This window comes from Heloderma suspectum, chromosome 1, assembly GCF_057233095.1.
Source record: "Heloderma suspectum isolate Gila_16-S chromosome 1, 16-S_ref, whole genome shotgun sequence".
Classification (NCBI taxonomy): Eukaryota; Metazoa; Chordata; class Lepidosauria; order Squamata; family Helodermatidae; genus Heloderma; species Heloderma suspectum.
In genome coordinates, this window is record NC_139458.1 from 23,023,093 (window position 1) to 23,037,229 (window position 14,137).

The 14,137-nt window shown below is 43.6% G+C and overlaps 1 protein-coding gene across 6 annotated transcripts in view; it reads right to left on the reverse strand.

The window, feature by feature from the left end:
* Positions 1-14,137, reverse strand: part of TRAF3 (TNF receptor associated factor 3) — a 123,466-nt gene that overhangs the window by 45,924 nt on the left and 63,405 nt on the right. For all 6 annotated transcript variants that reach the window (XM_084838298.1, XM_084838272.1, XM_084838282.1 and 3 more), the window contains 2 exons: positions 9,612-9,870; positions 5,614-5,665 (listed from right to left, as the gene is read on the reverse strand). In XM_084838298.1, the coding sequence (XP_084694424.1) occupies positions 5,614-5,665; positions 9,612-9,853 (294 nt within the window). In that variant the 5' untranslated portion in view covers positions 9,854-9,870. The remainder of the gene's footprint in view (positions 1-5,613; positions 5,666-9,611; positions 9,871-14,137) is intronic.

A 14,137-nucleotide genomic window follows, 5' to 3' on the forward strand; every position in this document is an offset into this window, starting at 1 on the left:
TCCAGGAATTATCTGGCTGTCCACTGTTAGAAACAGGATGCTGGACTGTATGCTCCCTCAGTTTGATCTGTCAGGGATCTTATATTGTTAGGTTTGTTACTAATAGAAACATCTGTACTTTCCAGGTCTTTCTTCCTGATCATGCATGAATACAAAACATCACATGGTTCTCAAAATGTGAAGCAACCTCTCTAAGGAAGAGTGCGCAAGTTTCTATTATTTATTTCAACCGTGGAGGGTGATGGGGTATAAACTATACCCTGATCTTTCCCAGCCCAGTTTGTGGCTTACACACAGAATATAAGCATGTACTAAATTTCCAAGTCTGTATAATGCAGGCTGGCTTTGTGAGTCTTTAACTGATTGGTGGCCTCAACTCTTCATTATTCCCCCACAAACATCTACTTACTTTTCTTGGAATCCTCGCAGTATAGTCTATGTCCTTATAATCCCATGCGTTTTGATTTGTACACCCCTGAATTTCATAGAATCACAGAATAGTAGTGTTGGAAGGGGCCTATAAGACCATCAAGTCCAACCCCCTGCTCAATGCTTGTGGGGAAGAGGAGCTTGTGGGGAAGAGGACCAGATGCATCAGGTGGACCCTGAGCCTGTTTCTGCCCCTGCCAATAAGGTACTTAAGGTGGGGCTGCCAGAGGCAGCGCCTTGGCATTCAGCATGTGCCTCGGCATGACGCCAAGTGTGACACTAAGTGCGCACTTAGCATCGCACTTGGAGACGCATGGAGGAGCACCCTCTGTGAAGACTCATCTTCTCCAGAGATACCAGCAACCAGTTATTAACAGCAAATAGCAGCAGCAGAGGGCAGCAGCTTTAAAGACCAGGAAGAAAGGGGCAAACACAGATCTTCTCTGCTCCTTCTTAGCTGCTGCTCTTTTATATTCTTTTATACTCTTTTATATTTTACAACTTAACATTTAGTATGTGCCTGGGAAGTCCACTGAGCAACTCAGGGGGTTGGGGAGGTGCCACTATAACTGTGGTCACGGGCAGGGGGAGGTATGGCGTTGGGGGATTAACAGGCCAGCTGAGGAGAAGAGGGGCTAGACACTTTATGACTATCCCCTCTTCTGGTTCTTCCCCCAACCTGATGGTTCCTGGCAGCCTTAACAGCTTGCCCTCAGGTCTGGTGGTGCTGCTGCTGAATGCCAACCTGGGTGGGGAAACTGGGAGGGGTTATTCTCTCCCAGCACCAACACTGACTCAAGGGTCAGGGAGGGGGGTTGCCATGGTCTATAGGAATTCGATCCCCCTTTCTAGGCTTCCTGCTCATTCGAGTGCAGATCTTGAGTGCTTGTATCTTGTGCTGGGTACCTGGGACAGATTAGGGATTCTCTTGGTGTACCGCCCACCCCGCAGCCCATCAGACTCCCTGCCTGAGCTGACGAAGGTAGTCTCGGACTTGGTGTTGAGGACCTCTAGGATGATGGTCCTGGGGGATCTCAACTTCCATGCTGAGGCCACTGTATCCAGGGCGGCTCAGGACTTCATGGCCGCCATGACAACCATGGGGCTGTCCCAACATGTTATCGGCCCAATGCATGTAAAAGGACACATGCTTGATCTGGTTTTCTCGACTGGGCAGGAGGATGGTGATCTGAAAGTGGAGGAATTAACATCTGTCTCTTTGTCATGGTCATATCACTTCCTGCTGAGGTTTAGACTCTTGGCAGCCTTCCCCCTCTGCAAGGGCGGGGGACCTATTAAAATGGTCCACCCCCGGAGGCTAATGGATTTTGATGGATTCCAGAGGGCTCTGGGGGATTTAACTGCTGGTATGGCTGGTGCTCCTGTCGAAGCCCAGGTCGCTCTGTGGAATGCAGAGATGACTCGGGCAGTTGACACGATCGCGCCCAAGCAGAGCCCGGCCAGCTCCTTGGTATACACCTGAGTTGAGGGCAATGAAGCAAGAGGGGAGACGGCTAGAACGCAGGTGGAGGAAAACTCGTGCTGAGTCTGACCGAACACAGGTTAGAGCTCATTATCAAGCCTACTCTGTGGCAGTGAGGGTGGCAAAGAGACAGTTCTTTTCCACCAGAATTGCATCTTCTCAGTGTCATCCAGCAGAGCTTTTCCGAGTGGTTTGTGGCCTTATACATTCTGGGCCAGGGAGAGAGACTGTGGAACCCTCGATTGCACGCTGTGATGAGTTTGCATGGCACTTTGAAGATAAAGTCACTCAGGTTCATCATGAATTGGACACCACGCTTAATGCAGTTCCATTGGTAGAGGTGTTCAGAGCACCGTCTGGTCCAGTTTTATTGGATGAGTTTCAGTTATTGAGGCTTGAGGATGTGGACAAAGTGCTTGGCCATGTCCGATCAACCACTTGTGTGCTTGACCCTTGCCTTTCATGGCTTATTACATCAAATGGGGAGGGGATGTCTGGCTGGGTCCTGGAAGTTGTAAATTCCTCCTTGAGAAAGGGTGGGAGTGGTGCTGGCCTCTTTAAAAGAGGTGGTAATTGGACCACTCCTGAAAAAGCCTAACCTGGACCCAGAGGATGTTAACAATTATAGACCAGTGGCCAACATCCCCTTCTTGGGCAAGGTGCTTGAGCGGCTGGTTGTAGGGCAGCTCCAGGCACTGTTGAATGAAATGGATTATCCAGATCCATTTCAATCGGGCTTCAGGCCTGGTTTTGGAACGGAAACTGCCTTGGTCGCCCTGTGGGATGACCTTTGCCGAGAGAGGGACAGGGGGAGTGCGACCCTGTTGATTCTCCTGGACCTCTCAGTGGCTTTCGATACCATCGACCATGGTATCCTTCTGGATAGGTTGTCTGGGTTGGGAGTCGGAGGCACTGCACTGCAGTGGTTCCGCTCCTACTTGGATGGCTGACTCCAGAAGGTGGTGCTGGGGGATTATTGCTCTGCGCCATGGCCATTATGCCATGGGGTTCCACAGGGCTCTATCTTATCCCCTATGTTGTTGAACATCTACATGAAACTGCTGGGGGAGGTTATCCGGAGGTGTGGGCTGAGGTGCCATTAATATGTGGATGACACCCAGCTCTACCTCTCTTTCTCATCAAACCCAGGTGAGGCAGTGGCTGTTCTGAATCAGGGCCTGGGCACGGTAATGGACTGGATGAGGGCCAATAAACTGAAACTCAATCCAGACAAGACGGAGGTACTGTTAGCAGGTGGTTTGTCTGCCCGGCTAGGTGATATTCAACCTGTTCTGGAGGGGGTTGCAATCCCCCTAAAGGATCAGGTTCGTAGTTTGGGGGTGCTCTTGGATCCAGAACTGTCACTTCCGGCACAGGTGAACTCAGTGGCACGGAGCACTTTTTATCACCTTAGGCTGGTATACCAACTACGCCCTTATCTGGGCAGAGATAGCCTAGCTACAGTTCTCCATGCTCTGATAACTTCTCGTCTGGATTACTGCAATACGTTATACGTGGGGCTGCCTTTGAAAACGGTCCGGAAACTTCAGCTGGTCCAAAATAGGGCAGCAAGACTGTTAACAGGGACTGGCCTGCGAGCTCATATTACGCCAGTACTTTTCCAGCTGCACTGGCTGCCAGTCCATTTCCGGGCCCGATTCAAAGTGCTGCTATTAACATTCAAAGCCCTTAACGGCTTGGGGCCAGGTTATCCGACGGATCGCCTCCTCCCATATGTGCCTGCCTGACCATCCTCAGCAGCCCTTCTCCGTGAGCCTCAAAGGAAGTGAGGCAGGTGGCTACTAGGAGGAGGGCCTTTTCTGCTGCGGCACCACAGATGTGGAATGAGCTTCCTAGTGAGGTTTGCCTGGCACCTACATTGTATTTTTTTCGGTGCCAGGTGAAGACCCTTTTATTTTCCCAGGCATTTTAGCATTTTAGCTTTCTAGACTTTTAGCTTTGCTGTTTTAAATCTGTATTTTAAATCTCTGCATTGCTGCTAGGTTTTATTCTGGTTTTATTCTGGTTGTATTGTTATACTGTGGCGTTAATGTTTTATATATTTTATATTGTTTTATTGTGTGCTCTTTGGTTTTAGTTTTTGTGAACTGCCCAGAGACCTTCAGCTATTGGGCGGTATAGAAATGAAATAAATAAATAAATAAAATGCAGGAATCTAAGTTAAACCATCCCTTACAGATGGCTGTCCAGCTTCATCCTGAATGCCTCCAGTGTGGGAGAGCCCACTACCTCCCTAGGTAGAGTCATATTGCTCTAACAGTCAGGACGTTTTTCCTGATGTTCAGCCGGAATCTGGCTTCCTGTCACTTGAGCCCATTATTCCATATCCTGCACCCTGGGATGATCGAGAAGAGATCCTGGCCTTCTTCTCTGTGACAACCTTTCCAGTACTTGAAGAGCGCTATCCTATCTCCCCTCAATCTTCTCTTCTCAAGACTAAACATGACCAGTTCTTTCAGTCTCTCCTCACAGGGCTTTGTTTCCAGTGCCCTGGTCATCTTTGTTGCCCTCCTCTGAACCCTCTCCAGCTTGTCTGCATCCTTCTTAAGGCGCAGTGCCTAGAACTGGACACAGTACTCCAGATGAGGCCTAACCAGTGCTGAGTAGAGGGGAACTAGTACTTCCTGGGATTTGGAAGCGATGCTTCTATGAATGCAGCCCAAAAGAGCATTTGCCTTTTTTGCAGCCACATCACATTGTTGGCTCATATTCAGCTTGTGATCTACCACAATTCCAAGATCCTTCTCACTTGTAGTATTGTTGAGCCAAGTATCCCCCATCATGTAACTGTGCATTTCAGCACTGCCAACCAAGCTCTTCAAACAAACAGATTTCACCCACTCTGCCAGCCTCCCTTTAGGAAATCCTACTATATCTCACTAGCAGAACAACAGTTTCTGACACTGCTAATATCAATGATAATTAATTTAGAAGCTTCTTAGTGGTGAGATTCCCCTTACCAGATATAAGGAGAAGAAAAAGTATAAATAATACTGAGGTAAGGTATACCATAACCTGATGAGCAAGGATAAAAAGAAGGGCACCTTTAGTATTTTGAATATAGAAATTTAAAAAAAACTTTGCAGAGAGATACAAGCTGAAATATTTTTATATTTCAGGTTGTTTATACTTTATATATTCAGTTTGTTTATACTTCTATCTATGCAGGACTGAAAAATCAAAGACAGAAAACCTCCTGGAGACACAGCTGATTAGGGGGCTGTTCCATTTATTATTTGTTTTAAAAACAACTTTTCAACCAACCTTCCTTTTGTCCATTTGTGTAAAGTTTACACAAAGTTTATACTGTAAATTATTATACAGATAAATAATGCAACAAGTACTGGCATACACCTCAAAAACCACATGGCATGTCTGTATGTCATCAAAGGGGTGAGGAACTCATCTACCGAGATTTTACAGAAGGGCTAGGAAGAAGCCGGAAGAGTTCGAACTCTGAAAAAGACAATCTGTGCAAGAATGGTGTTCAAGAAAATTCTGAAGCAAGACTAAAGAAGCTAGAGTTGCATTCACTTTTTTTTTAAAAAAAGCTGCTTTCTTGTTATATAATATATGGGTATATAATAAAATAGATTTGCGAAGCCAAACAACCCAGTAGGAATTAGTATCGTTATAGTATAAGGCACACAAGAAATAATTTGAGGGGAAAAAAACTGTACCTTATCTTTCACTATTATTTCTTGACATGCTGTACATTTTGGACTTGTAGAACTAGAAGAGAAAAAAAAACTGATCTTACACCAAAAACCGTTTGCATAGATGTAACATTTCATATATGTTGGCAAGTGTTGATAATAAAGTAGAGGTCAGTGCACAAAAATCAGGCAAAGTTTGAGATTATGCTGGTCACAGAGTTCAAATCTCACACACACACACACACACACACACAGAGAGAGAGAGAGAGCGAGAGCGCAAGAAGAGATAACACAGGACCTAATTTTACTGGTAAACGAAAATGTAGATTTTGAGTCTCAGAATCCATTTCTTAGAGCAGAATTGCATTACTATTTCCTTCTTGCATGTTTACACACAATATCTGCAAACTCTTTGCCAACAACATAAATTGCCCTATTACCACCACTGGTGGATGTTTTTGCCATAAGGAACTGAAAGCTGAAAATTTTGTTAATAGACTATGGTAAGCTTTCAAGTGAGTTTTTAAATGCAAGGAAATAAAGTTGTAAACACTGCCTACATTATGAGAATGTCTACCTGCAACACTGGAGCAACGCCCCTGCAAAAAACAGTGTAACACCATTGCAACACTCCATTCACGTCACGCCAAGCAGTTACTTGCTAGTTCTGGGTGGAACACAAAAATTAGCCTAGAGCAGGGTTGGGCAACATGTGGCCCTCCAGATGTTGTTGGATTGTGACTCCCATCACCCCTCAGCACTGGCTATGCTGGCTGAGGCTGATGGGAATTGCAGTCCAACTACATCTGGAGGGCCACCTGTCCCCCACCTCTGGCTTAGAGGAACATATCACTGAATGCAAGTTTCCTTTGCCTACAGCATTAAGGATAATATATAAGGTTGCTTCACAATGGATCCCGACGCCTACCCTGTGCGCACATGGCTATGCATGCATGAGAGCCATCAGGCAATAATAAGCACTTCCTCCACTTTCTCCTCTGCCAGAGTTCAGCTGGATATGCAAATGCCAGGGACACTGCAACACACTTGAAAATAAACTTCATCAGGTCACCTGTCTGCACTTCTCAGAGAAGTCCAGCATCTCTCCTCTTCCCCTAGGCACTGGTGCATAGGTTGTGTGCATGCCCAAGCTGGAGTCCAAAATGTCTGCTAATCCATGGAGGACTGGGGTTTCAGAGTACTGCAGTTGTGCAAAAGGCAGGAACTGCTGTTGCATACAATTGCCCTTTAGAGCATTTGCCTATCAGCTACTTCAATCACAGTCCTTGACTATTTTGGCAAATTCAATCCTCATCTTTTAAATGCAGCCATGCTAAAAGTGTTACATTTCCAAACATCTGCATTGGCTCTCTTCGTTTCTTTAAGATCTAACGTATCCCTTCGAGACAAGAATAACGCTGGAAACTGTATTCTGCATCTGAACAAATCCCAGATACAGCGTCATTGTCTTCTAGCCCTTACTGAACGCATTCAAGCATCATGTTTGCTCTTTTAAACCGCTCCTGCATAATGAGCGGTAATCTTCACTGAACTATCTTCAGTGGTTCTTGCATTTGTATCCTCAGATGACCCAGAGCGACTGTTAAGTTCCACAGCATAATCAGTATATGCTAGCAAGTACATGGAGCCTGAGAAGAGAATTGCTTGCACCAACTACCTTCCATCCACAATTCTGAAAGCACCATCACTGCGACAGAGATTTCATTCGTTTTAAACAGTGTGTGTGTGTGCTGGGGCAGGGAGGGGTAAAGTCTGAGGGCAGTATCCAACAGGGCTCATCCACTAGCATAAATTATGCCGCGCAAGCATAAACAACTTTAGTGCAACACCAATAGCATTAGAGTAGTTTATGCTAGTGCAACATAATTTACATTAGCAGTTGCCAGTATCCAACATCCAACCTGCTGGATACTGCCCCAAATACACAACTGCTGAAAATAATACTTTTTAAAGTATTAGTTAGAAAAGGGCTATTGTATGCAAAGCAACTATGTGAGATGATTTTCAAAAATAAAACCCCACAAAACCACTTGCTTTCCCCCCAAGTTTCCTATTATTTAGATTCATGTTTTTTATATATTCTGATAGAAGTATTTGCTTGGTAAAACACATGCACACAGTAATGCTCAACTGCATAGCTGAACATTTTACAGCAGCAGAGGGCGACCAGATAGCACTTCGGATTGGAAGTATCATTCTTTTATCACGTTTCTCACAACTAATTTTTAATATTTTCTCTTTCTCTGATCAGCTGCTAACTATGCTAGATAACAGCTTTCTACTTTTAAAATCAATATATATTCGAAAAGAAATTACTAGACTCCCCACCCCTTGCAAACAACAACACCACCACCACACACTTTTATCAGTAGAAATCAGTAAGGTGTGTTTCTGATGTCTGCATATTTAGAGTGATGGATCAGGAAGGACAGGAAGCCTAGATGCTGTGCAAGGAGCAGTAGCCTATAATTAACAAATGCCTGAAACAATATTCGAACCCATCATTCCAAAAGCTCAGACCCACTATAAAAGCCCTGAGCTAGGTTGTCTTCATTTCCCTTTCTTCTTTTGCACCTGTACAGTGGTGGCATTGCTGTTTCATATCTACCCAGCAAGTATGAACGTGTCAACTGCTTCTCTGCATTATTTCAGAAGTGCCAAATATCTGCAGCAAGAATTACCAGCATCAACTTGGCAGAGATGCAATTTCAAGTTAAACTACCTTTCTGGAGTTTCTTAGCTTTCTTTCTTTCTTTCTTTCTTTCTTTCTTTCTTTCTTTCTTTCTTTCCTTTGGACAAAATAAAGCCTGATGTCTTAATTATTAAGCAGATAACATAGCTCCTGTCTCTCCATATCCTATCTTCAACACAAACAGACAGCCACAATATGTGGTCACCAACCCTAACTTTCTCCCAATTCAGGGGAGGGGCTGAGTTTCATATCTACTGTCACACTGAGCTTCAGAAATACTTTATATTCTGCAAAGCCCCAAGCTGGTTTTGACCTTTGAAGCCTTAAATGGCTTGGGACCAAGTTACATGAAGGGCCGCCTTCACCCATGTCAGCCTGCCTGCATTTTAAGATCAGAAAGAGAGGCCCTTCAAATTTGTCCACCCATGACAGCAGTCAGGTAGGTGATCTCACGTGAGACCAACTTCTCTGCAGTGGCCCCACACCTTTGGAAAAAGTTGCCATTGGAGGTCCACCACACTCCATCATTGCAGGCTTTTAAGAACACCTTGAAAACATATTACTTTACCATGGCCTTCTCTTGATATGACTGCTGTTGTTGCTGTTACTGCCATTGTTGTTGTTGCAGTTTTATTGTTGGCTTTTATTGTTTTTATCAATTTTAATAATTTAACTGTAGTGTAGTGGTGAGAGTGACAGACTGGGAGCTGGGAGATCCGGGTTCTAGTCCTCACTTGGCCATGGAAGCTCACTGGGTGACTTTGGACCAGTCACAGACTCTCAGCCCAACCTACCTCACAGGGTGGTTGTTGTGAGGATAAAAACAGAGAGGAGGAGGATAATGTAAGCTGCCTTGGGTTCCTTGCAAGAGGAAAAAAGGCGGGATACAAATGCAATAAATAAATAAATAAATTATTGCAGTAAGCTGTCTTGGGAGGGCTTCTGCCTTGAAAGGCAGCCAGGAAAGATTGATTGATTGGAGATATATATATATATAAAAACCTTGGAAAGCAGTAAAACATCTTGCTACTTTCTTGCACACCTCCCAAACCCAGTATGAGGTCAGAGGGGAGCCTTTATGCAGCTTTTGCAAGATTAAAAAAGGAGACCTGCTGACCATTTGGAGCTCTAGATACAAATCTATCCCTAGTATTTACTCTGAATCTTGTCCTTTATCTATGTATTTAATAACATATACAACTGTTTATTGTAGAACTTGAACAGGAAAGGATTCCGATTGGGAAGGCAACACCACAACTTCAGAATTTTTAAACCCTTTTAACACAATGTAATGCCAAGGAACACTCACCTTAGCAAAGCACTCATGCAGGTTTCACAATACCGATGCCCACATTCTGTCTGTCTTGGATTGCACAGTATGAGATGACACTTTTCACATTTGTATTTGTCCTCCACTGCATTCACAAATTTTTCTTTGTAACCACCTTGTTCTGGTATATAAATAGATGGTACAGGGCTACGATCAGGATTTGCCTTTTGTTGGACTGCTTCCACTGACACTGGGGGATCTGTTTTCTTGGTTGTGTCCATGTTGCAATTGATAAATACTAAAAAAAAAAAAAGAGAATATATATATATATATACACACACACACACACACACACGAAATGATTAAACACATGGAGAGTGAAATGAGGCATAGTCTTGTATCCATGCAATTCATATGAAAATGAGTTTGAGGTCACACACACACACACACACACACACACACTTGATGTTCCCCCATACCATGTGTAGCAACATACCAAGTACTTAGAAGGGTACAAAAACACTCATCCTCTCTTTTTTTCCCTACAAGCAAGTTCACACAGGCAGTTTTGCTACTCAAGAACTGTAACATCAAGCGATCAATCACTTATCCCCTCAAACACAATGCCTTTCCACTGAGGTCATTCAAGCGTTCAGGTGCTAATGACATAGTGAGAAGCCATCAACTGATCTTCAAGGAGAGTTTACATAGGCCCCTAGTCTGAAGGTTGTACGGACTGGTTAAGCCTGCTGAAATATAAGGACTCTGGACAAAGATTATAGCTATAAAGATCTCAATAAGTACCAATATCATTGTTAGCTTGTTAATCTTCAGGGCTCCTCAGAGCTAGGGTCATTATTAATGACAGGGAGAAGCAATATTAACTACAACCTACTCTTTATACTGTCACCAGTCTTGCATGTTCTGTTCAAGAACAAATCAATGGTGTTAAGGGACTGAAATATAGTAGCTGTCAATGTACTACTGCAAAACGTGTGACCTGGTTACCTCTTGTTTATGTTTGCGCAATAACTCTATCACTAGCCTTCCCTTCTGTCCCATTTCTGCACTTCAGTCAACTCAGAACGCCTTGATCTTAGTTCAAGGTTGACCAGTTCCTAAGAGGCAACGTAACAAGATCTTCTTACAACAACTGACAGCTAGAGGGCATAAATTAAATTTGCTGCCATCTCTTCCTTCTCAACAGCCCCGGCTGTCACCAATATGCCTTACCTCTGACTCCAGCCTAGTAAGTGTTCCCGGGTGCACACCAAATCACATTGCAAGCTGAAAAGAGGAGAGTAGCAACGCATATTCTCCATTATATCTGTCTATCAGTACAAGCTTCTTGATTAATTTCTATTCCCTTTCTTGAAATGCTTGTAAGCTACTCTTGCCAGTAAGTTTAGAGTGACTCATGCATCCTCTTTTCACCACTTCTAGGGTTTTGCACAGGGCTGGAATGCCAGTCAATTGACTGTGCATTGTTTGACAATATTTAACCATGGTCAAATATTCCACAAAGTCAAAAAATGTCCTTATATATGAGGCACCCTACTTTTCCAATAGTATCATTTCGCCATCATAGTAAGAGTGGGGTCCCGTGTTCCCACAGTCCTTCCCTAAGTCTTACACATGGTTTACTCTGAACCACAGCCCTAACTGTAGTTATATACAGGCACTGCTTCAGGGGGAGGCACTGTTCCATCGTGGGCGAGTTGCCCCACACACACACACCTGGAGACTTTAAAAGCAAGGCTGGAGCTGCGGCTTGAGAGGCTCTGCTCCAACCAAGGCATGTTTCCCCTCATCTGCTGTCCATCCCCCTGCCTCAGAAACCTTATAAGGAGCCCTGGATTATGCCAGCTCTACTCTGGCATTTCTGCTGATGGGTTTTTGCTTTTGGATATGTAGAAGGTGTGTTTGGGCTGCAGAGTTTTTAGCTGTTTTAGTTTTAAACAGCTGTTATGATATTTCTGCTTTAAAGTTGTATCTAGTGTATTGTTTGAATACTGTATTTGTATATTTTTGTGAGCTGCTTGGGGACCTTTTGGCCGAAAGGTGGCATAGAAATAAAGTATAACATAACCACATTCAAAATTAACTTCTGCCTTTTTTCAGTTGTTACATGTGTGTTATTTCATTTCAAATAAAATTTGTAATTATTTTAGCTGTCCCTCCAAATAAAAGCCGAACACTGCTTGGTCTTTTCAGTAGACATACATTTGTATAATATTAGTAGCTATACATAGTAATTTATCACAACTGTAACTGGATCAAATTAAATTGTAATACTTAACTAACTTGGGGCTTTCTTTTTGTAATTAGCATAACCATCTCTTACAACTTTATTTTTAGGACCTGACCATTATTTAGACAATATTTGACCAGTCAATCTTGTGCATCTTCACCGCTTCATCCATATGATGTGAGCCATATCAGTAACACATACATCTCATCTGGACTGAACCCAGGACTTGTAAGCAGTCTGTACCCATCAGCTAAGCACCCATTCCAACCCATGTTATTTGTGTATTCTAATCTAGACAGAAGCTAGTACATTCTTGCTGTTGAATAGCAAATAGTTACAAGAAGCCACGCAGTAACAGATGAAACAAATGGATTACTGAATTCCCTTGAGTTTTCTATCTGGTTGTTACCAAATCTGGTCAAGACTAGTTTGCTTTCTGGGTATTTAATGGTTAAGTGGTTTTACTCAGTTGGTTTAGCACCTTTAACTGCTTCGCAAAGATTATGCTACTGAATGAATCACTGCTGTTTCTTTAAATCCATATTATGATTTTTGCATAATTTAGTTTTATTGTTAGTGGTTTTAAAAATATGTTGTGCACTGCCTTAGAAACTTGGGTTGTATCCAATACTGGACGTCCACCAGAGGAAGAGAAACAGCTGGTGGAACAGATTTCTCCTCCCTCTTGCAGCTCCCAGGGTGCTCCCCAGATCTGGTCCAGAGGGTTGAGGGACCCTCCAGAACAGATCTGGGAAGGGGTGCATGGGGGGCTGCAAGGAGAGAAGAGCAAGGGGAAGCCTTGTTGTGTGAGTGGAAGTCTGCTTGTGTGACATTGGATTTAACCCTTTAAATTGAGAGGTGGGATAGAAATATTCTAAGTAAATAAATTTACTTGGCATAGGATTCACAAATGCACATACGCCAATTTCTTCTTCAGAGAAACAGACTTCCTCCATCACATCAGAGTGCACGCTATCCATCAGCTTAATTCTACTCAAGTCCCCTACTTTCTCACTTTCTCACTCTTATGTTGTCACTGCCCGTTCAATCAATATATTTCCAGCCTCATTTGTGGTACCGTAAGAATTCATCAAAACACACTCAGAACTGTCAACCCCACCATCCATATATCAGCCTCACACATTTCCTATCAGGTGCCTCACTTTGATTAACCTTGTTTAGGATTAATTCTTTTACCTAATACACTTCAATCAAGAGTCTTAAGCTGGAAAATTACAGCAAGTGCAACTGCATTGCTACTGGATGTTAGAATCAAATATATACCTGGCTTTTTATCTCATGAAGAATTCAAACGTATATGCCATTTGAAGTATGGAAATCTCTGCAAGAAATGGGTGAAAACTAAGCACTGATTGAAGTCGAGAAGGCACCTGAGATTAGCCACACATACAACTTTGTCACACCCTTTATCACAGAGGTTCCCTATTCTAAAATGCCACAATTTCACATTCTAACAAGAGTGTGCTCCTGATTTATGCCCAGTGAGATGAACCAGATTTAAAAAGTCAAATATTGTCCTGGACTTAAGAGGCAATGTATAACTTTGGACAGCAGTAAGGTTTTCACAAGAGTGACAATTCTTATCAATTAATGAGTTTCTTGGTGATTAATCCAATTAAAAGTGCTTGCATTTTATTGTTCCATGTTTAACCTCTGACTTCTTGGCTGCTCCTGATGCCTCCCTGTTATGGCTACCTTTTCCTTCCAGATGCTGCCTCTCAGTCCTTAATTAGGACCTGGGACAGAGGGTGAAAGAGGAGCTTGTTGTCTACGTAAGACAGCATGACCCTAACGTGGTGGAGTAAAGTAGGATGGGTTGGCAGGATGAGCTGGCTAGAGCTCTCTGGCCTATTCAGATGCACACTGGGGAAGGGTGCTTAGGCTAACCATGGTGTATGGTTATCGCTAACCACTGTGAGTGCCACTGCCACATATGCAGGTAATCATGTTCTGCAACGTGTTTAGACTAACCATTCTCTAACCACCCTCCCTCCTGCAGGAACCCACAGGCCTCTGGATGGGTGGCCATGCATCCCAGAAGCCTTTGCACTGTTGGCCATTTTGGTTCTTGGTGCTGTCGGCCATTTTGGTGCTTGGTGGCTACTCCTTCTTTGGCCGCTCTTGCCCTGTGGCAGCTGTTAATTAACCATGGAGGCTGTTCAGACAGCATGCTAACCTGTGGTAGAGCCCACTAACCATCTTGTAGCAAGTGGTTAGTGAACATGGTTAGTCCATGGTGAATAAGTCACCATGGTTGCAACAGATGCCTGTTCAGACATCACACTAAGCCAAC